The following is a 27,484-nucleotide window of genomic DNA, read 5'->3' as shown; positions in this document are numbered from 1 at the left end:
TCAAACTCACGTCTGTTGAGTTGGTGATCCCTGAGTTATAAGAGTACTTAAATACTCAAATTTAAAGTAAGGACTTTGTTAAAGCAATAGTTAGTGTCTTTAAGTACTGGTCGATCAGAACTGTGTAGTTTGGATATCAAAGCAGAGACTATTCCGACACTACTCTTGCCTAGAGGGCAGACAACCAGGCTAAATGGACTTTTTGAGGCTGGTGCAGAATTTCTGTCTTTGTCCTCTAACTTTTTCAGTCCATTCATTGGACTACTCACATGACCCACAATGGTAGTATGTATACAACACTGTTGCCCAACCAATGAATCTTGACAATTTGCAGAACAGGGTGTAAGGATCATCTACTAACTGTATAACGTAGCCCTGACAAAATAAGGATCATGGAAAACACTATTAGGCATGCAATTCAGTAGAGCAAAGTAAAATGTGATGTCATATTTAGAGTCAGGAAAAAGGCAATTTTAATAGTTTGGATTAAACTGGAAAAGGGAGGAAAATGTATGTAAGGATGGAAGGAAATAAGGAAAAAATCTGTTCTTGTGATAAATATAGATGTGAATAAACATAGGACTTTTAAAGTACATCACACCTTGTATATTATGATTTTATTCCTTTTCAAATGTTCATCTTGGAAGGCTAAGATCTAAAGTGACATCGTAAAACATCAAATATTTTCTGGGTGCTGGATACAGCCACTAATTGTGTCAAAACTGAGACAATTAATTCTGACATTAATTGTGTCAGAACTCCTGGGGAGGTGGGGATTGCTATATGAGCCTGCTTGTGAACATAGAAAAATATTCTTAAAGTATTCACTTTGTATGGGCAAAAGGGCTTACCTAGTATTATTCCCTGCATTTGGGAATGAATGTCTTTAGGCTCTTTCTGATGATAACTGGGTTTACCTTTATGGGAGGAAGATTTGCAAATATGGCATCTATTAAGATGATTGTCAGATGCATTCTGTGTGCAAGGCACTGCCCTAGGCATTCTGGGGATGTTAATTCTCTCATGATCTCAGCCCTTAGATAGGTCATAGTCTAGGAGTGGAAGTAAGACGTATTTACCTCCAAAAAGTAGCACATAGATAGTGAAGGGAAGCACAAACAATTGCTGGGGGAGTTAAGAGAACTCCTGATTGTGCAAGTATGGTGTCCCCCCACCCTCCCCCACCAACTAAAAAAAAAAAACAGTTAAAGTTTGTAGACATGCTTTATGTTTAAAATTTTTATTTTATTGTTTTCAAGTGGGTACAGTAATGAGCTCTGTATAGTATAAGCACTGCCTAGGAGAAGCCCTAGAAGAATTTCTTCTACTTATTAGATAATAAAGTTTAGTAATATCCAAATGCTTCCTAGAGAAATCAGAGGTGATTACGGCAGAATCCTTGCCTTTTAGTAACTTTATTTAGTAGAGATTTGAATTATTTGCTTTTAGCGTATCAGCTGTTGATGCTTGAAAAGAATTTCCTTAAGTTGTTTAAACATACCCTATGATTTTATTTATTCTGTTCATTTGCCTGGTAAATCTTCAGGGATAATATAAATGAAAATTATAGCCAAACTGTAAATAAATTTTGATTTTTGAAGTTTTAAATCGACTGTAAAAGGTGGTATTTCATGTACCTTGCATTCTAAAAATAGCAAAAAATACGGTTCTAGAATGAAAGTTGGTTGGTTGTTCCAAGAGATACAGTTTTCTTAGTATTTTCTTTTTAACATGAGCAAGTTCTGTATTATGCTTCCTTGTAGTTACCGTTTTTTCTGCATTCTTAGTGTCTAATTCAATGCCCACTGTCTAGTAGTTGCTCAATAAGTGTATTTTAAGATGAACATAACTTCATTGATTCTTTTGATTCTTACTACCTCAAAGTGTTTGAAAACAAGCCTGTGCTATGTACATACTTAGTCAAACCTTTATTTCTTTCACTTGATTTATCAATTGCCTTCTTCAGATCAGAATCAAGCTTTGCGACTCTGCTTGGGTAGCACTAGTGTTGGAGGTCAGTATGGAGCTATCTCTGCCCTCAGTATCAACAATGACTGCTCAAGACTTCTCTGTGGCTTTGCTAAGGGACAGGTAAATAGAAACTTTATTTTACCTATAAGACAGTGTGAAATGAATTAAACCTGTTATCTCTAGGTCAGCATCTTGAAGACAAAAACATGTTATAAAGTGATATGTCTGTATGTAGAGCTAACCTGAATTTGCTTGGTCTGACTTTTGTCTAAATTTTTAAATTAAGTTACTGAGCCAGAGTCTATGATTTTTAATATCTCAATTCATATGTCCCTATACACAAATAGCTTTTATAAACCAACCAGGCCATTATAGAAAATGTACTTTCTTTCTGTGAAGTGAAGTGAAGTGAAGTCGCTCAGTCGTGTCCGACGCTTTGCGGCCCCATGGACTATAACCTACCAGGTTCCTCTGTCCATTGGATTTTCCAGGCAAGAATACTGGAGTGGGTTGCCATTTCCTTCTCCAGGGGATCTTCCCGACCTAGGGATCGAACCCGGGTCTCCTGCATTGCAGGCAGATGCTTTACCCTCTAAGCCACCAGGGAAGTCCAAGATAGACCTATATATCTTTCTTTCTGCAGTGAGGATGATTGTTGTTGATTTTTAAGTACAGTATATATTCTGCTTTGTAACTTTGTCCCTGGACACAAATTTGGTATTTGTTTTTACTTCTGAAACCGGGCAGTAAGTTTTGTTTCTTTTCTTCTTCTGACTTACATGTCACTAATTGGTTTGGCAATAAGCCCTTTTTATAATTTTTACCAGTGCTAAAGAGATTGACTCATTAAAGAAATCTCTTTTACCTCTCAGTAAAATAATAAGATTTAAAATCTGAAGGGAAAAGTAGACTGGGTAGGATGAAGGGAGGATGAAGATGGAATAAGGGCCCCATGCTTCAGTGGATCTGCAACCTTTAGTTATGTTTTAACTTTATAGTTCTTTGTCTGCAATGTTTATAGGCCAGGAATAGATTATTTCAGCCAAAAGCCAAGATACTTAAGTCCAAAAAAGAGCAATAAATTTGTTTTTAAAGCATTTAGTTGTCTTATAGATCACTATGTGGGATTTGGCCAGTGGAAAGCTTCTAAGATCAATAACAGATGCTCATCCTCCGGGAACAGCAATATTACATATTAAGGTACAGTTCTTATTTTCTTTTTCTAATAATCTTTATTATTATGTCCTTGTATCCATTTTAAAGTAGATTTCTTTATAAACAGAATCCTTGAAAGTGAACTGTCTTTTATGTGACTGGCCCAACAAAATGTTTTCCCAAGTAAAATCCAGAGATAGGCTATCATGGTAACATTCAGCTATAAGTTGTATTGACGTCTAGTAGATACAGCAGGAAAGAGAGTAAACTGAAGTGATCCTAGATGAAAGGTTGGCAGCAAAGACAGGCAGTACCCTGCTGAAAACTCCGTGCAGATTTTAAAAGGTCTTTTTACTTAGTCCACCAGGATTTTACTGCTGGGGTGGTGTGCCCTGTCACACTTTGTTGGGAATTACTTGAAGTTCAAGGCACTGGTTTGTGAAAGAACCAAGGTTTGCATTATGTTTAGAAACAAATTTCTTGGTTTATTTTCTTTCAGGCCTCCAAAGGAAAAGCATCAAGGTTCGAATCTTGACTTTCTCCTTACATGCCTGAAAAAAATAAACCACCTTAGGTAACATTTAATTTATAAATACAATGTGAACCTTGGTTTTCATATGCTGTCAAGTCCACGTTCAGAAGTGTAAAACGTACAGGATTATAACTAGAGAAGTCTAAAATCAGATCTTCTGGATTTTAATCATGTACACGTTTGGTTAGTTAGCTGTGCAGACCTCTCTTATCCATACATACGCTTTTTAAAGTCTGGGAGCATCTGGAGTTTATGTGTCTGCATCTCAGTTAGTTGCGTAAAAAGTCTTTTGTGACAAAGCAGCATTGAAGCATTTAGTAACAATGAAAACAACCAAGACAAGTAAACGTAGAAAGAATTTCTCCTCTTTCTGAACATCATGGCAGTTTATCTTGACCTGTTTTCATACGGCATGAGCCAACTTCTAATATGTTGTTGTTTATGTCTTATCTCCTTTAATAGATTAAGGTCTTTGAAACCAGGATCTGTTTCTCTTTTATTTTTGTGTGTTACATGTAGTAGTTGCTCAATAAATGTTTGGTGGTTTATGAAAATCCAATCCATTTGCAGAAAAAAGCAAAATCTTTGGGAGAAACAATAAGAAACAGAAGAGGTAAAGACAGAGAGAAAAAGGCAGAAGAAATAAAAGCAGAAGAATGTAGCTGACATTGAAAGCACACTTGCGTTGCTTGGGAATGCTACAAGTATAGACGGTTCTCAGAAATTCTGGGGCCTGCTTTTGGCAAAGGCTTCTTATGCTGTCAACCCCCTACTCATTATTCTCCAAACTTAACCCTGCACATCCCCTCAATAATAATTCGGGCTTTAATTCATATACACACACACACACATACATGTCTCTGTGTGTGTGTGTGTGTGTGTGTGTGTGTATATATATATATATAATATTTATTTAAAATTAAATGTGCTACTGTACTAAATTTAAGTATATCATAAAACACATACTCAGAAAGTAGAAGATAAAAATTATGAATGCTGTTATTTTCTCTACATTCCACTTTTGCAACTGCTCAGCTAGGCCTTTGAGAACCATGGTGCAGGACTTCTGTACTTTGCCTGTGTGTGGTTGAAGAAGATGCATTTCATAGTAGCCTCCTGTACCTCAGCCATTCTGGAAGAGTCCAAAGGCATGCCAGTTAGGATGGTTTTACAACCTTTGGGGTTAGGGAGACTAGTCACTGGAAGTGATATAAATTAAGTTATTTAATTTTGTATCTATTGGCATGCACATCTACCAGGCCACATCAGCCCTTAGGACAGTCTCTCATTGTGAACATTATTTATTGAGTTTTCCAGGGTGGATAATAGTAACTAAAGTATACTTTATTGAAGAAGACTGAAGGGGCAGCACATTTTAGGAAGAGTTGCATAAAAAGTTAAACTGTTTTTAAATATAGTAGATTAACTCTTCAGTTATTCAGAAAACATATTCTAACAAGCTTATTTCCCAAAGACATCAAATATCTTTTATTGTGTCTTTATTCTTGAGAGCTAGGCAGCTTTAAGTATATCCAAAGTATCCTATTCAGCTTAATAGCAAGTTTGAAAAAATTAATATAAGAACCCAAGTAGATAAGTTTAGGGCTTTTATGAATCATAATTTGTATGTTTCTTTTATCCTTTTGAGAAGGTTTTACTTCTTTAAAGTCTCAGTTTTTAATGATATTGAACCATTTTTATTCTAAATATGGGTAAGTTTGTATTAGAGTAATAAGGTCAGTCTAGGTGATTTCAAATGCTATTAAATGTGTTTGTCTTGTATTTTTAAAATTTTATAAATTTTTCCCTTTTTAACATTTGACTGGTTGTTTAAAAATTGTTAAGAAAATAAATTCCTTCTCTGTTTAGTTTACAGATGATCCAACTCTTGCAATTTGCAACGACAGCGGAGGCTCTGTTTTTGAATTGACATTTAAGTAAGAGACTATTGGACGTTTGTAGACAAATGAAAAGATTAGCTCCAATTTAATGACTTGAAGTTGAATATGAAGAGGTCTGGAAAACCCATGTAATTGTAAATAGGTTGTGGCTGTGTATTACACTTATCTGGGGAGGCTTATAGAACATACGGAGCACCACGCCTGGACCCCCAAAATTCTGTCTCAGTACTTCCGAGTTGGGATTCTAGATTCCTTCTCCCCAAAGTGTTCCTAAACTCTGTCAGTCTTGGGAACCATTATCCTGGATTATATCAGTAATTTCAGTTTAGACCCCGGGCCCAGTTGTTTATAACCATAATGACCAGGTGTACAAGGTTCCTTTCGCCTTGGAATTGCCCTGTTTACTCTTTAAATAAAGGGAAAGACTGTTTAGATATGCATAAGAATATTTATAAATCTGAGTTTAAAAAGACAAAAAAATTCCATGTGTATTTTGTTTCCAAAGTTCTTCAAAGTAAGGACTATGTTTCTTACATTTCTCATGCCTCCTAACAATATCAAGTCCAAAGTAATTGTTTGAAAAATACCAGTTCAGTTCAGTTGCTCAGTCATGTCCTACTCTTTGCGACCCCATGGCCCGCAGCATGCCAGGCCTCTCTGTCCATGTCCATTGAATCGGTGATGCCATCCAACCATCTTGTCCTTTGTCATCTCCTTATCCTCCCACCTTCAATCTTACCCAGCATCAGGGTCTTTTCAAATGAGTCAGTTCTTTGCATCAGGTGGCCAAAGTATTGGAGTTTCAGCTTCAACATCAGTCCTTCCAATGAATATTCAGGACTGATTTCCTTTAGGATGGACTGGTTGGATCTCCTTGCAGTCCAAGGAATTTTCAAAAGTCTTCTCCAACACCACAGTTCAAAAGCATCAATTCTTCGGTGCTCAGCTTTCTTTATAGTCCAACTCTCACATCCATACATGACTACTGGAAAAACCATAGCCTTGACTAGATGGACCTTTGTTGACAAACTACTGTCTCTACTTTTTAATATGCTGTCTAGGTTGGTCATAACTTTCCTTCCAAGGAGTAAGCGTCTCAATTTCATGGCTGCAGTCACCATCTGCAGTGATTTTGGAGCCCAAAAAAATAGTTGGCCACTGTTTCCCCATCTATTTCCCATGAAGTGATGGGACCAGATACCATGATTTTAATTTTCTGAATGTTGAGCTTTAAGCCAACTTTTTCACTCTCCTGTTTCACTTTCATCAAGAGGCTCTTTAGTTCTTCTTCACTTTCTGCCATAAGGATAGTGTCATGTGCATGCTGCTGCTGCTAAGTCACTTCAGTTGTGTCCGACTGTGCGACCCCATAGACGGCAGCCCACCAGGCTCCCCCATCCCTGGGATTCTCCAGGCAAGAACACTGGAGTGGGTTGCCATTTCCTTCTGCAATGCAGGAAAGTGAAAGTGAAGTCGCTCAGTCATATCCGACTTTTAGCGACCCCATGAACTGCAGCCTACCAGGCTCCTCCATCCATGGGATTTTCCAGGCAGGAGTACTGGAGTGGGGTGCCATTGCCTTCTCCATCATATACATATCTGACATTATTGATATTTCTCCCAGCAGTCTTGATTCCAGCTTGTGCTTCATCCAGCCTAGCATTACTCATGATATACTCTGCATATAAGTTAAATAAGCAGGGTGACAATATACAGCCATACAGCCTTGATGTACTCCTTTTCCTATTTGGAACCAGTCTGTTGGTCCATGTCATTTTAACTGTTGCTTCCTGACCTGCGTACAGGTTTCTCAAGAGGCAGGTCAGATGGTCTGGTATTCCCATCTCTTGAAGAATTTTCCACAGTTTGTTGTGATCCACACAGTCAAAGGCTTTGGCATAGTCAGTAAAGCAGAAATAGATGTTTGTCTGGAACTCTCTTGCTTTTTTGATGATCCAGCGGATATTGGCAATTTGATCTCTGGTTCCTCTGCCTTTTCTAAAACCAGCTTGAACATCTGGAAGTTCACGGTTCACATATTGCTGAAGCCTGACTTGGAGAATTTTGAGCATTACTTTACTAGTGTGTGAGATGAGTGCAATTGTGTGGTAGTTTCAGCATTCTTTGGCATTCCCTTTCTTAGGTATTGGAATGAATACTGACCTTTTTCAGTCCCATAGCCACTGCTGAGTTTTCCAAATTTGCTGGCATATTGAGTGTAGCACATTCACAGCATCATCTTTCAGGATTTGAAATAGCTCAATTGGAATTCCATCACCTCCACTAGCTTTGTTCATAGTGATGCTTCCTAAAGCCCACTTCACTTCACATTCCAGGATCTGGCTATAGGTGAGTGATCATACCATTCTGATCATCTGGCTCGTGAAGATCTATTTTGTACAGTTCTGTGTATTCTTGCAGCCTCTTTTTAATATCTTCTGCTTCTTTTAGAAGTGTACCATTTGTGTCCTTTATTAAGCCCGCCTTTGCATGAAATGTTCCCTTGGTATCTCTAATTTTCTTGAAGAGATCTCTAGTCTTTCCCACTCTATTGTTTTCCTCTATTTCTTTGCACTGATTGCTGAGGAAGGCTTTCTTATCTCTCCTTGCTGTTCTTTGGAACTCTGCATTCAAATGGGTATACCTTTACTTTTCTCCTTTGTTTTTTGCTTCTCTTCTTTTCACAGCTATTTGTAAGGCTCCTCAGAGAGCCATTTTGCTTTTTTGCATTTCTTTTTCTTGAGAATGGTCTTGATCCCTGTCTCCTGTACAGTGTCATGAACCTCCATCCATAGTTCATCAGGCACTCTTATCAGATCTAGTCCCTTAAATCTATTTCCCACTTCCACTGTACAGTCATAAGGGATCTGAAATAGCTCATACCTGAATGGTCTAGTGATTTTCCCTACCTTCTTCAGTTTAAATCTGAATTTGGCAGTAAGGAGTTCATAATCTGAGCCATAGTCAGCTCCTGGTCTTGTTTTTTCTGACTGTATAGAGCTTCTCCATCTTTGACTGTAAAGAATATAATCAGTCTTATTTTGGTGTTGACCATCTGGTGATGTCCACGTGTAGAGTCTTCTCTTGTGTTCTTGGAAGAGGATGTTTGCTATGATCAGTGCATTCCTTTGGCAAAGCTCTATGAGCCTTTGCCCTACTTCATTTTGTACTCCAAGGCCAAATTTGCCTGTTACTCCAGGTGTTTCTTGACTTCCTACTTTTGCATTCCCGTCCCCTGTAATGAAAAGGGTATCTTTTTTGGGTGTTATTTCTAAAAGGTATTGTAGGTCTTCACAGCACCATTCAACTTCAGCTGCTTCAGCATTACCAGTCGGGGCATAGACTTGGATTACCGTGAAATTGAATGGTTTGCCTTGGAAGCGAACAGAGATCATTCTGTTGTTTTTGAGATTGCACCCAAATACTGTATTTCATGGGGTCGCAAAGAGTCAGACACGACTGAGCGACTGATCTGATCTGACTGCATTTCGAACTCTCTTGTTGACTATAATGGCTACTCCCATTTCTTCTAAGGGATTTTTGCCCACAGTAGTAGATATGATGGTCATCTGAGTTATGTTCACCCATTCCAGTCCATTTTAGTTTGTTGATTTCCTAAAATGTCGACATTCATTCTTACCATTTCCTGTTTGACCACTTCCAATTTGCCTTGATTCATGGACCTAACATTCCAGGTTCCTATGCAATATTGTTCTTTACGACATTGGACCTTACGGGTTCCATCACCAGTCACATCCACAACTGGGTGTTGTTTTTGCTTTGGCCCTGTCTCTTCATTCTTTTGGAGTTATTTCTCCACTGATCTCCAGTAGCATGTTGGGCACCTACTGACCTGGGGAGTTCATCTTTCATTGTCCTGTCTTTTTGCCTTTTCATACTGTTCATATTGTTCTCAAGGTAAGAATACTGAAGTGGTTTGCCATTCCCTTCTCCAGTGGACCACATTTTGTTAGAACTCTCCATCATGACCTGCCTGTCTTGGGTGGCCCTACATGGCATGCTTCAGTTTTATTGAGTTTGATTAGACTGTGGTCCATATCATTAGATTGGTTAGTTTTCTGTGATTGTGGTTTCTGTCTGTCTGGCCTCTGATGCCCTCTCTCAGCACCTACCGCAGTACTGTTGATGTATTCATCTGATGTTTATTGGCTATCCCCTATGTGTGTAGGCATTGCCTAGATACCAGAGTTATGGCTGTGAACCGGTCAAGGTTGCTACTCTAGTAGAACTTACGTTCTAGTTGGGGTGGGGGTAGGGAGACAGTCAATAAACCAACACATAAATAACTTTAGGTATGAGTGCTATGAAGAAAATAAGACAGGTCAGTATTCTGGAGTGCATTTGAGAATCATTCAGAAAGGCTTCTCTCTGAAGGTGACATTTAAACAAAAACCTGAACGATAATCTGGTCAACAAATGAAAAGACCTGGAAAAAGTGTTCCAGGCAGAGGGATATTCAAGCACAAAAACTTTGAGGTGGGCACACCGTGGCCTGCTGGAGCAGTGGACAGAAGGCCAGTGTGGTTGGAGCACGTGTTTATCAGGAGCAGTAGCAGTGGGAGAGGAGTGAAGGCAGGAGACAGATCATATAAAATCATATAGGACGTTTTAAACCTGGCAAGAGTCGATTTTATTTTGTGTACAGTGGTAAGCCATTGGAGAGGGAGAAGCCATAGGAGAATGTGGTAGATCTGACCCTACGTTGAAAAGGACATGCTGATGTCATGTGGAGTTTGGATTGTTGGGGGCAGGAGTAGGGGTCAGGAGGCTTTTGTAGTCATCTGCTGTAGAGATGTAGTGCCTTGGATCATTGCTAAGTTGATTCTGCATTTTGGGTTACATTTTCAGGAGAGTGATGGGAGTGAGAACTTGTGAATCTCGATGCCTGTTTAGTGGTTCCAAGGGTGAAGTTTGCTGTATTGAACCTCTCCACTCTAAGCCCGAGTTGAAAGATCATCCCATCACACAGTTTTCCTTATTGGCCATGGCATCCTTAACAAAGGTATTTAGAAGATGAAGCTCATAACTTAAGAGACTTTGAATATCAAAAATCTGAAAATTGCAGGGTAAATAGTGAAAATGTATTTTTTCTCCCTAAAGATACTGGTCATTGGATTGAAGCCATCCTTGAAAGTGTGGATGACTTTTCCTTATGGACGGGTGAGTAAGCCTCTCCATCTTATGGGCAAAAAGACCATGTTGGGAGGTCGGGGAAGATGACTCACGAGTGGCGAATTCTATGAGGCTGTCAGAAAGCTAGATAGAATGGAAATCAGCTCTCTGTCTGCTTACCTTGATGTGACCAAAACAGTGTCAGCTGGCTACCAGAGCAGTGTCCTGGGGATTACAAGGTCTATACTTCGCTACCTTTATTCTGTTAAGTTTTCTCTCATGAACAGCTGCTGCTTTGATATTGAACTACTGATAGAGAGCACCCCACCGTAGTATAGTGAGAATTGCTCTCACGTATTCTCTCTGGGGTTTCTTCTGCCTGTGATATTTCATTTTGGTGGATGCTTCTCGCAATGTATTGTGCACACCTTGGTATCTCTTTTCCTTCCTGCTTGGATGCTTTCAAAGTGATGTTTTCTTCCAGTGAATATGTAAGGAGAGGCATGGATGGGATGGGATGGAGAATGATGGTGTAGAACCAAGACTAGTCCAGAAAGTAGGCCCTGTAAGGAGGGAGCTCAGTCTTCAGCTTTCTTATTCACTTTATCTCTGGGCCCCAGGGGAAGTAGCCCTGCCCTTTCAGATGGTAGAGTCTGCTCAGGTTACCATTAACTGTACTTAGGTGACCTTCACTGGCTAATTGAGACTTATCATGGTATGTGTTTGCATCTTTGTTTTTGTTGATTTTTCCCCATTTTCAAATAGAGAAGTTGAAAGGATTTTACATTAAACATCTATATACATACCATTGTAAAACTGTACCATTAGTATTTTATTGTATACTTCATTATATACCTGTTTATTGTCATTCACTCATCAAATTTTTTTTTTTTAATGTGCTTCCAAGTAAACTGCAGAAATTAGTACTCTTTTTTTTTTCCCCCTAAATATTCAACATGCATATGATTAAGTACCGTTCAGTAGTCAAAGTCTTTCCTTTGGTAGAAAAATTTATATACAACAAAACACACAGATCTTGAGTGTGCATTTGCTAAACTTTGCCAAATATAGATACTTATGTAACCCAAACTTCTGTCAAGATGTGGAACATTACTGTCCACAAAGAAGGTTCCCTCTTGTGGGTTCCCAATCAATCTCTACTCCTCTGGAATTTTAATGAGAAATTAGGAGGAGTTTTTTTATCAAGGAACACCAGTCCATTGCTGTTTTAAACCAGAGTTTTCTCTTTATTCTTCTTGTGTTAACAATGATTTTTTTTTTTTTTTCCTTCTTACCCAGATGGATCCTTCCAGTGTTCCACTGCTGGCCTGGCATTTCGTGGCAGTGCATAATTACGTGAATCCCATGCTAGCCTTCTGCAGAGGAGATGTTGTTCATTTTCTCCTGGTAAGTCCTAATATGATGCTACATCTGTGCTGAAGTCCTTTGTCATAGGTTATCATTCTGATTCACCAGTAATTTAATATTGTTTCAAAGAAATATACTATCATAATTCTTTGGAAAGAGAGTGACCTATTTAATTTTTGAGGCTTTAGTGATTAACATGGAAAACCCTCAGCTCCATGCCTCCTCATGGTGTATTTCTTATTTCCACCTCCTTTGACTAACAATTAATGGTTTATGTGTATGTGTAAATATTTGAATGTACATCAGATCAGATCAGTCGCTCAGTCATGTCCGACTCTTTGCGACCCCATGAATTGCAGCACGCCAGGCCTCCCTGTCCATCACCAACTCCCGGAGTTCACTCAGACTCACATCCATCGAGTCCGTGATGCCATCCAGCCATCTCATCCTCTGTCGTCCCCTTCTCCTCGTGCCCCCAATCCCTCCCAGCATCAGAGTCTTTTCCAATGAGTCAACTCTTCGCATGAGGTGGCCAAAGTACTGGAGTTTCAGCTTTAGCATCATTCCTTCCAAAGAAATCCCAGGGCTGATCTCCTTCAGAATGGACTGGTTGGATCTCCTTGCAGTCCAAGGGACTCTCAAGAGTATTCTCCAGCACCACAGTTCAAAAGCATCAATTCTTCGGCACTCAGCCTTCTTCACAGTCCAACTCTCACATCCATACATGACCACAGGAAAAACCATAGCCTTGACTAGACGAACCTTTGTTGGCAAAGTAATGTCTCTGCTTTTGAATATGCTATCTAGGTTGGTCATAACTTTCCTTCCAAGGAGTAAGTGTCTTTTAATTTCATGGTTGCAGTCACCATCCATAGTGATTTTGGAGCCCAGAAAAATAAAGTCTGACACTGTTTCCACTGTTTCCCCATCTATTTCCCATGAAGTGGTGGGACCGGATGCTATGATCTTCGTTTTCTGAATGTTGAGCTTTAAGCCAGCTTTTTCACTCTCCACTTTCACTTTGATCAAGAGGCTTTTGAGTTCCTCCTCACTTTCTGCCATAAGGGTGGTGTCATCTGCATATCTGAGGTTATTGATATTTCTCCTGGCAATCTTGATTCCAGCTTGTGTTTCTTCCAGTCCAGTGTTTCTCATGATGTACTCTGCATATAAGTTAAATAAACAGGGTGACAATATACAGCCTTGACTTACTCCTTTTCCTATTTGGAACCAGTCTGTTGTTCCATGTCCAGTTCATTAATGGCTTACCTACCTACATGTAGTGTGTTTATTAGAAAGCAAGTATCATTGAGCACCTACTATGTCCTTTACATTATAGTGGACACGAGGCAATTGGAGGACGTATAAAACTTAATTTCTTCTTTAAAATAGGTTAAAATATGGTTTGAAAGGCAAAACCAGTATGTTCCTTGCTACTAGTGAGGACAGTTTAAGGACTCTACTATGTGATGAGAATTTAAAACTTGATGTAAGTTCAGAGTGTGAAGAGATTTGTATGGATTACAGAGGCTGTGGAAGACTTTATGAAGGGTACAGGGCAAATACTACAGGAGGGGTGGATATACATATTGGGGAAAATAAGATGAACTGAAGACACAGAGATAAGAATGTGCCTGTGGAATCTCTTCTTGAGTTTTCCTAGCTCAGTGAAGCAAGTGCCTCACTGTCCACCTAGTTTCTCCAGCCTGAGATCTAGGAGTTGCCTTTTAGTTGCATTTTTCTCTCTATTCCTGCTCCATCACACATTCTGCTGACTCTAATTTACTTCCTTTTTTGTCTCCCCTCTTGCTGCTTCCCTAGCCTAAACCACAGGCATTTCTAACCCAGGCTCTGAAATAGCTTCCTAGCTAGTCTTTTGCCTCAGTGTCTTTTTATTTCTTTTTTAAATTGACATATACAGTTGATTGACAGTATTGAGTTAGTTTCTGGTGTACAGCAAAGTGATTCAGTGTTTATATATATATATTCTTTTCCAGCTTTTCTATTGTAGATATTATGAGATATTGGATATAATTTCCTGTGCTTTACAGTAGGACCTTGCTGTTTATCTTTTATCTATAATAGTTTGTATCTGCTTATCCCAAACTCCTAATTTATCCCATTCCTTCTTTCCCCTTGGTAACCATAAGTTGCTTTTCCATGTCTGTGAGCCTGTTTCGGTTTTGTAAAGAAGTTTACGTGTATCATTTTTTTAGATTCCACATATAAGCGATACCGTGTATTTGTCTTTCTCTGTCTGATTTACTTAGTATGACAGTCTCTAGGTCCATCCATGGTGCTGCAAAGGCATTGTTTCATTCTTCTTGTGGCTGAGTAACACTGCATTGTATTTATGTACCACATCTTTATCCATTCATCTGTTGATGGACATTTAGGATGCTTCCATGTCTTTGGCCTTGGTGTCTTTGCATATGCCAACGTCTCTGCCAGGAAAGCTCTGTGCTCTCTTCAACAGTATCCTAGCTCATGATTAGCATTGCCTTCCCTGACCTACTGATCTCAGTTAGCATTTCCCACTACAAACATCCATAATACCTTCTTTTATAACATTCAGCACTTCTAAAATTCCTTATTTAACATTTTTCTTCATCACTAGACTGAAAGCTCCATAAGTCTAAAACTAACCCTACTGCTGTATTCCAAGTACTAGGACAGTACTTAAATATATAGAAAGTCAGTAACAAATGTTAGAATTAATAACAGGGAGAAGCTTATTGTTGAAAATAAAGTTGAATATATGGATGGATCTAGATTAGGGGTTGGCAAACTGTGGCCTGTGGGCCAGACCTGGCTGGCTACTTGATTTTGTGAAGTTTTATTTCATGCCCATTTGGTTGTGTCTTATTTATGGCTGCTTTTGCACAACAGTGCAAAACTCAGCAGTGGTCGAGTTGAGTAGTTATGACAGAGATTGTATGCTCTGCAGATCCAAAAATATTTACTGTATGGCCTTTTACAGAAAAAGTTTGCTAACCTCTGATCTAGATTGTATAATAATTGCCCTAGATTGGTAAGGGGAAACCATCACAGGTTCTTAGGTAATTAAAGTGATGTGATTAAAGTGACATTTTAGGAATAGCACTGTAGATATAGCAAAAAGAACAGATTATAGGAAGTTGGAGGGAAATGAAGGGTTTTGCTCTTGTAATAAAGCAAGTGAGGTCTTTAGACAAGGATGGGTGCAGTGAGAGTTAGGGATGGCATTTTGAAGGAAAGACAAGGCTTTTCATGGGCACTGAAGGACATAAAACATTGCATTTCTGGATTTGTATTTTAGGAGCATGACGTATTCAAAGAGTTAGGGTTCGGGAAGGATAGTGTTGGGTTGGAAGTGAAGGTGAGACTTGAGTGGTATATTAGGGAATGTTCTCTGGGCAGACTGGCAATCCAGGTCTAGGGTGCAAATGCAAATTCCAGGATCGAGAAGGTAGTTGAAGCTGTGTAAATCAAAAGCGAGAGCATCCATAATGTTGGTGGACACTTGTGTAAGGAAAAGGAAAACAAAGGCAATAGAAAGGAGGATCCTATAAAGGCATGTGGAGGTAGGTGGGGAAATAGAACAGTATGGCATCACACAAAAGACGGAGGAGGAGAGGCTTCAGAACATCATCAATTCCAGTGTAATACCAATACCAAAGAGAGATCAAAGAAGACTGAAGGCAAGGCCACCAGATACGTAAGAAGTAGCTTTTTGGAAACGTTTCAGAGGGCTAATTATCAGCAGAATTGAAGTAGAAGCTGAATTACAGAGTGTTGTTAAAGAAATGGGTTTCTAGAAGAACAGACTCACAATAGTGAGTACAGTGTTTGGTTACAAGAGGAGAAAAGTTCTTAATTTTCTGTAAGAAGTAAATCAAGGGAAAATTTTTGTTTTTTGAAGATGGATAAGTCAGAAACCTGTCTGATAGCAAGAGGATAAAGGACCTTTCAAAGAAGTGATTAAATATGTTAGCAGAGGAGGGGTAATATTAAGCAGTGATGGAGGGAGTAGGATTCAGAGTTTATACAGGTGAAGTGATTTTTTTTAGTAAGGACTTTAGCCAATCTTAGAATAGTTAATGTTGGCCTTGATATTTTTGTTTATGAAACACTTTCAACATATGTAAGATGGAACAATTTGGTGCTTTCTTATTTTCATTTTACAAATGAAACTGGAAGAATAAATGATTTACCTTTGGTGACTCAGCTGTAACAGTGGAACTTGCTCTTAAACATGTTGTTGTAGATCTAGCTCCTTTCACCAGAGCCTTCTTTCTTATTGGGGAAGTGACTTAGGAAGTGAAGATGGGAGGACATGAAGGGCTCACATTAAATGGTCTCAGTTGTTTGTTATCTGACAAATGATGGGACTCGAAGGCAAAGAGGAATTGGGACGTAAAGGGAAAGAAGGACTTCTGGACCACTGCTATGGGAAGTATGCAAGAAGACCCAAGTTGAATTGAATGTCGTGAGTTTCAGGCTGGTCACTATATTGTGTCTGTCTTCTTCAGTGCTCTGTCGCCTTGGAGCAGAAATAGAACAAATGATAAGGACAGATGAAGGTTATAGAGTGTATACATATGCATATATAAATAAAATAGTAACACTTGAAGTTCTGGGAAATTTCGGGCTGTTTGAGCTATACTAGTTCATGCATTGGAGAAGGAAATGGCAGCCCACTCCAGTGTTCTTGCCTGGAGAATCCCAGGGACGGGGGAGCCTGCTGGGCTGCCGTCTATGGGGTCGCACAGAGTCGGACACAACTGAAGCGACTTAGCAGCAGCAGCAGCAGTATCGTATTTCAGAAAAGCCTAGTTTTGGTCACTGCAGCACCTTTTTTTCCTTTTAATGTACTTTTGTTTTACTTTTTTTACACCATGCCACTAATCCTATTTTATGCTTTAACTCTGGCTAAATACAGTTATTGATGTGATGAAGTTAGTTTGTTCTGAGTATAACAGAGTGAATATTACATTTGCCAGTACAGACATACCCTGGGGATATTATTGGTTTCTGTTTCAGACCACTGCAATAAAGCAAATACTGCAATGCAGTGAGTTACGTAAGTTGATTGGTTTCCCAGGGCATAGAAAAGTTATGTTTGCACTACATTGTAGTCTTTTAAGTGTGTAATAACATTATCTCTAAAAAAAAGCAGTGTACATAACTTAATTAAAAAATACTTCATTGCTTAAAAAAGCCAAAACAATTACAATAGTAACATCAAAGATCACTAATCACGGATTACTATAACAAATAATACTGAAAAAGTTTGAACTACTGCAAAAATTACCAAAATGTAACACAGAGACAGGAAGCAAGCGAGCAAATGTTGTTGGAAAAATGGTGTCAATAGATTGACGCAGGGTTGCCACAGACCTTCAGTTTGTAAAACACACAATATCTGGAAGCACAATAAAGTGAGGTGCATTTAAAACAACGGTATGCCTAAACTGACAGCTTGGCCACTGACCAGATATACCATGGATTATACCTGATATACTACCTACACTTGTGAGTGATTTCTTTCATTTGTTTAATAGTTTTTTTAGTTATCAGTATTTGTTTTACCCATATTCTGAATGGAAATCATGTTCTAGGTGGATTGACTAGGTGAGAAACTTCTAAAGTGTCTCAAACAGTAGCTGATACTCAGGTTGTTTTTATTTCATCATCAGGTTAAGAGAGACGAATCTGGAGCGATACATGTTACTAAGCAAAAGCATCTTCACCTATACTATGACCTTATCAACTTTACTGTGAGTATTATTGAAACGAAATACCCCCATTTACTTTATGTAATTGTTTTGAGTCCATGTTCTGTTAAGGCTCCCAGGATTTTTGCCATAAACCATGACCTTTGCTGCTGCTGCTGCTAAGTCACTTCAGTCGTGTCCAACTCTGTGCGACCCCATAGACGGCAGCCCACCAGGCCCCGCCGTCCCTGGGATTCTCCAGGCAAGAACACTGGAATGGGTTGCCATTTCCTCCTCCAATGCGTGAAAGTGAAGTCGCTCAGTTGTGTCTGACTCTTAGCGACGCCATGGACTGCAGCCTACCAGGCTCCTCCGTCCATGGGATTTTCCAGGCAAGAGTACCATGACCTTTAGGATCATATAAAATGTGGACAGAAGTGAAGTCCTGCTTGTAATGAAAAAAGTCTTGACATTGGTGTGATGCCACACATTATTTTTATTGTCCTTCAGCCTGCTGAACACTGGCAAGATCACCAAAAGTTTTCTTTAATATCTTGAATAGCTCAAAGGGTAGATCAGAATAATTTCTTCAGGATCATTGCCGGGCTTTCTTTGTAAACACATTTTGGTACTTCTGAGTATGTCCTCATTGGTTCAGGAGATACTCTTTTCTTGTGGCTAAAAACTGCAGGTTCTCTCTCTACCATGCATTTTGGTCCTGAGCAACCTTTGGGTTTTAAAAAAAAGATGATTTCCTTTCGTATCAATTTTTATAATAGATGATTTATTAATTTAGTTGCACATTGCTTTTTAAATCTTAGAAACTTGATTTAGAAATAACACTGTTTTCCCATATACATTTTATGAAATAATTTTGTTCAACCTCTTCCCATGTGTATTAGACTTCAGTGTTTTGTCATTACCAGAATCCCTTGTGGAATTGTCTAACATATTTGTCTAGAATTCATCATCGTCACTTGCATTTAAGATGTTTGAGGTACATCTCTGTAAACATCTGCATATGATTCTGTCCCTGAAAAAAATTTCCCAACCACAAGTAGCCATTCTAATAGTAGGACAGTGGGTGTTTTTCATTTGTCCTGTGACATATTCACGATGTGACCCCTAACCACGTTGCTTTGTAAGTTACCTTTAAAAGGCTTGTTTACAACATGTCAGCAATTAAAATACTGAGAGTCTAATCCCAAGAATAATTGCTAAACATGCTAACATTCTTGGTCATTCTTTCTCTTAACCAGGTGACCTTTGAAAGCCTGTAAAAGCTAGCACTAAGTTTGTACAAGGCTAAATAATGTCTTTTCTGAATGGTACTTTGTTTCTCAAAGTAATCAAGAGAGCACATTACAAAAGTTCTTTGTAAACGGTTTGAGTGTCAAACTCTGTTTTCTGAGAGACAATGTTTTTTTGAAAAACCAAACCCTTCCCTTATGGCAGCCACTACACTGATTAAGTATATACACATGTAGCATAGTTAAAATAGAAAAATTGATCCATTTTCAACTTGATTGTTTTTGATTGTTATTTGATTATGCAGATAATTTCTGAGCATGGGAAGAGATCATATAAATAAACCAAAACTAATATCAGAGAAAGTGCAGGGGAAATACTTTGTTCTGGCTAATTTAGAATTCTAATTGTGCAGATTTTAAGACATCATTTATTTCTTGGGGAGGAATTGAGAATTTTCAAAAAAATATTTTGAAAATAAATTTTATATATAACCCAAGAAATTTAATCAAAATGACATCCTTTAGCAGATTTTAACATTATTATTACTTTAAAAATTGTAATAGTACTCATTAACAAATATTCAGACTATATACAGAAATAGAGCAAAAAAAAAAAAAAAAAAAGAGCAAAGAACTCTGCCATAATTTGTAGGTGAAGGAAATATATATTTTTAAAATAGTTTCCATTTTAAAATATGTAATACTTAAATGCTAACGATCATTCTTTGACCAGCTAGGTTTATGAGGTTTTGCCATTTTGTTTGATTAATGTCAGAAACACTAGAAATGCAAAGTTGGTCACTTTTAAGTTATTGTGTCAATGTACTACCTTTAAAAAAATTTGATAAAAAACAATTAATCTGATAATATCTATTAGGGCTCTTAGTTAGCCTTCTTTTACATTATGAATCACTTTAATACCATCAGAAGTGTATGCTGTGTACCTGCTGTTCTCTCGGCTGGTACTGAGTAGCTCCTGCTGTGATTGTGTTGTCATCACCTGATTGATTAAATGGTTAAGGTCCTCAACGTCATTTAACTGAGTGGCCAAGCTTTCTTCTCGTCCTGGATGATGATGTGGGATGGGCCTCACTCTTGTGTTTCTGTGTGCTTGAATTACAGTGGATAAACTCACGCACAATTGTGCTCTTGGACAGTGTAGAGAAGTTGCATGTGATTGATCGGCAAACTCAGGAGGAACTGGAAACGGTGGAGATCTCAGAAGTTCAGTTGGTCTATAATAGCAGCCATTTCAAATCACTAGCCACTGGAGGAAACGTGAGCCAGGCACTGGTAAGGGTGATCCATTATTTTAGTATTGTTTTGATAAACTTAATATTTTGTTGTTTTATTTTAAGAATTCTGAGGAGTTATATTTATGTCTTGATGTTTCTTTGAAAACCACTAACTAGGTTAAAGTGGATGTGAATTTATTTGTAAGTATTCAAGAATGTGAATTAAAACAATAATTCCTGTTATCTTCTATTCAGAAGTGTGACTAATACCAAAGAATTTTAACTTTTATACTAAAAATAATGAAGTGAAATTTAAAGTTCATAAGAAAGAAATTGTAAAAGCAAGATAGTTTAGAAAGTTTTATATGGTGACAACAAGCCTGATGGATTTAAGGAATTAAAGACTACAGAGACAGGTAGCTTGTAGGGCTTTGGAAGTATATGGATAATTGCTAAAGACTTGAACAGGTATGAAGACTGTGGTCATTGAAAAGCAAAGAGAGCTTTGAGAGAAAAATTCTTTAGGAATGAGAGATAGATGAAATGTAGGAGTCTGCAGATAAGGAAGACCTAAAAGTTATTTTAGTATTAATTTTACTATATTTTAAGCAATGACAATGGCATTTAGCAATTTACACAGGTGTGTGTGCCAAGTCTTTGCGACCCTATGGATTGTAGCCCGCCAGGCTCCTCTGTCCCTGGGATTGTCCAGGCAAGAATACTGAAGTGGGTTGCCATGCCCTCCTCCAGGGGATCTTCCCAACCCACATCTCATATGTCTTCTGCATTGGCAGGGGGGTCCAGTTTGATTCCTGGGTCGGGAAGATCCACTGGAGATGGGATAGGTTACCCACTTCAGTATTCTTGGGCTTCCCCTGTGGCTCAGCTGATAAAGAATCCACCTGCAATGCAGAATACCTGGGTTCAATCCCTGGGTTGGGAAGATCCCCTGAAGAAGGGAAAGGCTACCCACTCTAGTATTCTGGCCTAGAGAATTCCATGGACTGTATATAGTCCATGGGGTCACAAAGAGTTGGACAGGATGAAGCAACTTTCACTTCACTCTTAACCACTATTGGCTCCAGGGAAGCCCATTTACATAGGTAGTTTACAGTTAAATTACTTGAAATTGTGATCTCATGTTTCCTAAGTCAGTAATCTTTAAGCAGGAAATTTAGACTCTTGTGGAGCTTCTTTGTATAATTTCTTGGAAAAAAATAGTAATGAAGGTCTTATTTATGAGTGTCTACAGCATAGTATCTAGCCATTGCTCAAATCTCCCTGGGATATTAGAACTTCAGAGCATAAATATATGTGAAAGAGTCTTCCAGTATTTTCAGAATTTAGAAACTAGGAAAATCCAGAAGAAGAAATGGTAATTCAATAGAATTCACTAGGTTAAGAATAATTATTGTCCCACACTTAGTTTCTTTTGTCTGGAAGTGTAAAAGTGTCAGTCACTCGGTCATCTGACTCTTTGTGACCTCATGGACTGTAGCCCACCAGGCTCCTCTGTCTGTGGAATTTCCCTGGCAAGAATACTGGAGTGGGTAGCCATTTCCTTCTCCAGGGGATCTTCCTGACCCAGGGATCAAACCTGGGTCTCCCACATTGAAAGCAGATTCTTTTCCGTCTTAGCCACCAGGAAAGCCCCCAAATCAGCTCTCCCTGACTCCTGGCAACTGCGGCATAGTGGCGGTGGTGGCAGTCTGAGTGATTATTAAAAACACTGATAGACTTTGAACTTGTGCTTTCAGCCATGATGGAATAGTGGGGACTGGATTTGCTCTCCTGTCTGGGGAAAAAGAAAAATCAAGGAAAAAAACCAAAAAACAAAAACAGTCATTTTCAAGATATTAGTGAACTTGAAAATAGAACAATAGAATCTATCCAAAATGAAACAGAAAAAAATTTAAAAAAAAAAAAAAGTGTTAGTGACCAGTGAGGTAGCGTGAAGTAGCCTAATGTGTAGTAGAAATCTCTGAAGGAGAGGAGAGAAAAAATTAGAAGACATAATGGTCAAAAACTTTCCAAAACAATAAACTCGGAATTTCAAGAAGCTCAGTGAACCCAAACACAAGTAAAATGAACAGATTGATTCAAATGAATTGGAAAGAGGAAATACTAGAGCAGGCAAAGGAAAAAGACACATTAAATGCAGAGGATCAGCAATAAGTGTAAGAGCAGATTTCTCATCTGCCATAATCTGCAGTAGTCTCCAGAGAAGATACACCAAATGGCCAAAAAGCAGATGACAGGATATTCAACATCATTAATCATTATGGAAATGCAAATCAAAATCACAATGAGTTACCACTTCATGCCTCCCGGGATAGCTGTAATCAAAAAGAGACAATAACAACTATTGACTACAATGCAGAAAAATTGGAACATTCATATTTTGCTTGTTGGACATAGTGCAGCCACTGTAGAAAACATTTTGGCAGTTCCTCAAAATATTAAAGATTCCATGTGATAGAGCAGTTCTGTTCCTAGCTAGCTACTCAAGAGGAATGAAGCTGTATTGCCACAAAAACACTTGTACACAAATGTTCATAGCAGTATTATTCATAATAGCTAAAAAGTCAAAACAGTCAAAATGTCCACCAGCTGATAAATGGATAAGCAAAATGTGGCATGTCCATGTAGTAGAATGCTATTCCTCAATTTCAAAAATGAACTATTGACACATGCTACAACATGGGTGAACCCCAGAAATACTGTGTTAAGTGAAAGAAGCCATATGGAAAGACCATGTATTGTTTGATTCTATTTATATGAAATGTCCAGAAAAGGTAAATTATAGAGACAGATTAGATTAATAGAACTGGAGCTAAGAGTGGGAATGAGAATTGACTGGAAGTGGGTAAAAGTTATCTTTGTGGAGTGATGGAAATATTCTGAAATTGGATTTTGGCGATGGTTGAACAACTGTACATTTATAAAATGTTATTGTATACTTAATGAGTGAATTTTATGGTATGTAAATTATACCTTAATATTGTCATTTAACAAAAGAAGTTGACTATTTAAAACAAAAGTAATGATATTTTGTGGTACATACTTAATGCTATGTAGAAGTAATAGGATGACGGAAATAGTACATAGCAGGGAGTGGGGAGAAGGAAGTATAGTACTGTAAAGTTCTTAACATTATACATCAAATTGTATATTATGTAAATGTAGACTGAGATTAGTTAAAGCTGCATATTATAAATGCTAGAGTAGTCACTGGAAAAGTATCCCTTTATAAGTCAATAGTAGCAAAAAAAATGGATGTTAAAAAATACTAAATTTAATGAAGCATAAAAAAAGAAGAGGTAGTAAAGGGGGAAAACAATAAGATAATCTATATCCAACTATATCAGTAATTATAGGAAATGGAAGATGTCTAAACATTTCAGTTGAAAGGCAGGGATTGTCATACTGGATTTAAAAAAAGCAGGACCAACTCTATGCTGTCTACAAAAAGCTCTCATTAAATACAAAGTCATAGATAAGTTAAAAGTAAGAGGAAAGAAAAAGACATATTTTGCAAATACTAATAATTAGAATGGCTATTTTAATATCAGATTAAGTAGATTTCTGAGTAGGGAATATTGCCAGAGATAAAGAGAAATTTCAAATTGATAAAAATTTTAATTCATCAACAAGACATAATAATCTTAAAGGCTTAAGCACCCAATAACAGACCTTCAAAATATATGCTGCTGCTAAGTCGCCTCAGTCGTGTCCGATTCTGTGCAACCCCATGGACTGCAGCCTACCAGGCTTCTCTGTCCATGGGATTCTCCAGGCAAGAACACTGGAGTGGGTTGCCATTTCCTTCTCCAATGCATGAAAGTGGAAAGTGAAAGTGAAGTCACTCAGTCGTGTCTGACTCTTAGCGACCCCATGGACTGCAGCCTACCAGGCTCCTCCATCCATGGGATTTTCTGGGCAACAGTACTGGAGTGGGGTGCCATTGCCTTCTCCTCAAAATATATGAGACAATAACAAATCTAAAAGGAGAGACAGACAAGTCCACAATTAGAGTTTGCAAAATTCAAAACTCCTTTATTAGTAATTAATAGAATAAGCAGACAGAAAACCATCAAGGGTATACAGAAGACTTAAAAAGAATTATTGACCAATTTGATATAACTGATATTTGTAGAGTATTCCACCCAGCAAAAGCAAGTTACAAACTTTCTCAAGTGCAGATGGAGCATCCAATAAATTATATGCTAGGCCATAAAGCAAAGAACAGTAAATTGTTGAAAGAATCTTCAGGGTAAATCTGGAGAAAATGCAAATATTTGAAATTAAGTAACACCTTTATAAATAACCCATAAGTCAAAAGAAGAAATCTCAAAGGAAGTTATTATATATTTTGAACTAAATGAAAGTGAAGATGCAGCATATAAAAATCTGTGGTCTCAGACAGCTCAGCATTTTTACACAAAACAAAGCAGAAGATCTAAAAAGACATTTCTCCAAAGAAGACACACAGATGGCTCATAGGTACATGAAAGATTGCTCATTATTAGAGAAATGCAAATCGAAACAACACGAGGTATCACCTCACACCAGTCAGAATGGCTAGTATCCAAGCATCTGCAAATAATCAATGCTGGAGAGGGAGAAAAAGGAACCCTCCTGCACTGTTGGTGGAAATGTACATTGGTCCAGTCACTATGGAGAACAATATGGAGGTTCCTTAAAATAGTAAAAATAGTTACCATATGATCCATCAATCCCACTGCTGGACATATATCCAGAAAAAACTATCATTCAAAAAGATACATGCAGTCTAATGTTCATAGCGCTATTTACAATAGCCACGATGTGTTGTGTGTACATGGAAGCAACCTAAATGTTCATCGATAGACGAATGGATAAAGAAGATGTGGTGTCTATATATACACACACAGACACACAGTGGAATATTACTCAATTATAAGAATACCAGATACAGCAATATAAATGTACCTAGAGATTATCATACTAAAGTAAACCAGAGAAAGACCAGTATCATATGATATCACTCATATGTGGAATTTAAAAAAAAGATGCAAATAAATTTATTTACAAAAACAGAAACAGGCTCATAGACATAGAAAAACAAACATGGTTACCAAAGGAGAGAGCGGGGAGGGATAATTAGGAATTTGGGATTAATATATGCACACTACTGTATCTAAAATAGGTAACCAACAGGGACCTACTGTATAGCACAGGGAACTGTATTCAATATTTTATAATAATCTATAAGGGAAAAGAATCTGAAAAAGAATGTATATATGTAAAATAACTGAATCACTTTGCTGTACACTTAAACTAACACAATATTGTAAATTAATGTAAAAAAAAATCGGGGGTCTATAAGTCAGTTTGAGGGTAATTTATAGCTTTAAATGGGCTTCCCTGGTAGCTCAGCTGGTAAAGAATCCACCTGCAATGTAGGAGAACCCAGTTTGATTCCTGGGTCAGGAAGATCCCCTGGAGAAGGAATAGGCTACCCATTCCAGTATTCTTGGGCTTCCCTGCTGGCTCAGTTGGTAAAGAATCCGCCTGCAATAGGGAGACCTGGGTTGGATACCTGGGCTGGGAAGATCCCCTGGAGAAGGGAATGGCTACCCACTCCAGTATTCTGACCTGGAGAATTCCATGGACTGTATAGTCCATGGGGTCACCAAGAGTTGGACACGACTGAGCGACTTTTACTTTCACTATAGCTTTAAATAACTTTAAAAAATCTCAAATTTTTAACCTAAGTCTCTATCTTAAAGAAACAGAGAAGAGCAAATAAATTGGAAATATATTAAAAAGAAATAACAAAAGTGAACACAAATCAGTTAAGTAGGAAATGGACAAACAGTAGAGAAAATCAAAGAAAATAAAGCTTGTTTTTTTTAAAAGATAAATAGATAAAACACTAGTGAGAGTAATTTAGAAAAAAGGTGCAGTTACTAATATCAGAATGAGAGAGATAAAATCACTGTGTAGTCTGAAAATGTTAAAAAGATAATATAACTTTATGCCTAAAAATTAAACAATTTTAGATGAAGTGGAAAAATTCTTTGAAAGGTACAGATTACTAAAGCTGACCAAGAAGAAATGAAAATCTAAGGGGTTGTATGTTAGTTTGATTTCCTGCAAAGAAAATCCAGGCTTAGATAGCGTCACTAGTAAAGTCTATTATAATAAAGGAAAAAATATCAATTTTACATAAAAATCTTTTTAAAAATAGAGGAAAAGGGAGCACATAATTCTTTTTATGATATCAGCTTACCTCTGATAATAAAACTGAAGACATTGCAATAAAGTAAAATACAGACCGATGACCTCATGAGCATAGAAGCAAAAATCTGTAAAATAGTAGTAAATCAGCAATGTATGAAAAGCGGAATCATTATCAAATGGTATTTATCCAAGTCACACCCAGCTGGTTTAACATTCACAAGTCAATGTAATTCACTATGTTAGTTTATTGTAAAAGAAAGGTCATAATACCATCTCAAAAGACGTAGAAAAAGCATTTCACAAAATTCAGTATCCGTTTCTGATAAAATTCTTAGCAAACTAGGAATAGAAGTAGAAGGGAGCTTCTTCGGCTTGATTAAAAAGAACATCTACAAAAATCCTAGCACTAACATTGTACTTAAATTTAAAGTGGTACTGCCAGAAACCCAGACTAAAAAAAAATGCAAAACCCTGATTCTGATCTTCTAGAGGAAATATAGAAGCAGAGGAACATGTTAAAAGATTCCACTGGGATGCCATTAGCAAAATTCAGATAGTAGGAAACTCCCATGAATAAGTGTTCCAGTGTCCTCAACAAATAAACTGCATGGGAAGTAAAGGACTGTGAGAGATACAGGCACACTGACTCTTAAGAGATGTATCAGCCTGCTTCAGTGTGTGGCCCTTATTTGAGTCTTGACTTAACAAATGAAATGTAGAAACAAAGAATAAAAATCTCAGTAACGTTTGACATTTATGAGGCAATCTGAAATCCAAACACTGATCAGATATTTGATATTGAGGAATGATTGTTAATTTTTAAAAGTCTGTCAAGGAAATTGTGGTTATGTTAAAAAGGATTCATTATGCATAAACTGAATTTTTGTAAATGAGATGTTCAAATCTGAGATTCATTTCAGAATTATTACTGTGCTATAGAGGAGTCAGTGGGAATTATAGATGAAACAAGATTGAGCTTATAATTAATGAAGCTAGTTACTGGATACATTGGGTTCAT

General features: G+C 37.7%; 1 protein-coding gene across 19 annotated transcripts in view; it reads left to right on the top strand.

Moving 5' to 3' along the window:
- Positions 1–27,484, top strand: part of VPS8 (VPS8 subunit of CORVET complex) — a 303,545-nt gene that overhangs the window by 31,158 nt on the left and 244,903 nt on the right. For 17 of the 19 annotated variants that reach the window (XR_008710494.1, XR_008710495.1, XM_055568849.1 and 14 more), the window contains 8 exons: positions 1,967–2,091; positions 3,085–3,171; positions 5,528–5,595; positions 10,429–10,582; positions 10,681–10,740; positions 11,992–12,099; positions 17,739–17,819; positions 20,129–20,299. Coding sequence is in view for 17 of the 19 variants with exons in the window: in XM_055568849.1 (XP_055424824.1) it covers positions 1,967–2,091; positions 3,085–3,171; positions 5,528–5,595; positions 10,429–10,582; positions 10,681–10,740; positions 11,992–12,099; positions 17,739–17,819; positions 20,129–20,299 (854 nt within the window). In the remaining 2 variants the exon portion in view is untranslated. Of the gene's footprint in view, positions 1–1,966; positions 2,092–3,084; positions 3,172–3,625; positions 3,701–5,527; positions 5,596–10,428; positions 10,583–10,680; positions 10,741–11,991; positions 12,100–17,738; positions 17,820–20,128; positions 20,300–27,484 lie in introns of those variants that run through there. The other 2 variants (XM_055568861.1, XM_055568859.1) reach the window with 2 other exon arrangements.

Source organism: Bubalus kerabau, chromosome 2, assembly GCF_029407905.1.
Source record: "Bubalus kerabau isolate K-KA32 ecotype Philippines breed swamp buffalo chromosome 2, PCC_UOA_SB_1v2, whole genome shotgun sequence".
Classification (NCBI taxonomy): Eukaryota; Metazoa; Chordata; class Mammalia; order Artiodactyla; family Bovidae; genus Bubalus; species Bubalus kerabau.
This window is presented reverse-complemented; position numbering and strand designations above follow the sequence as displayed.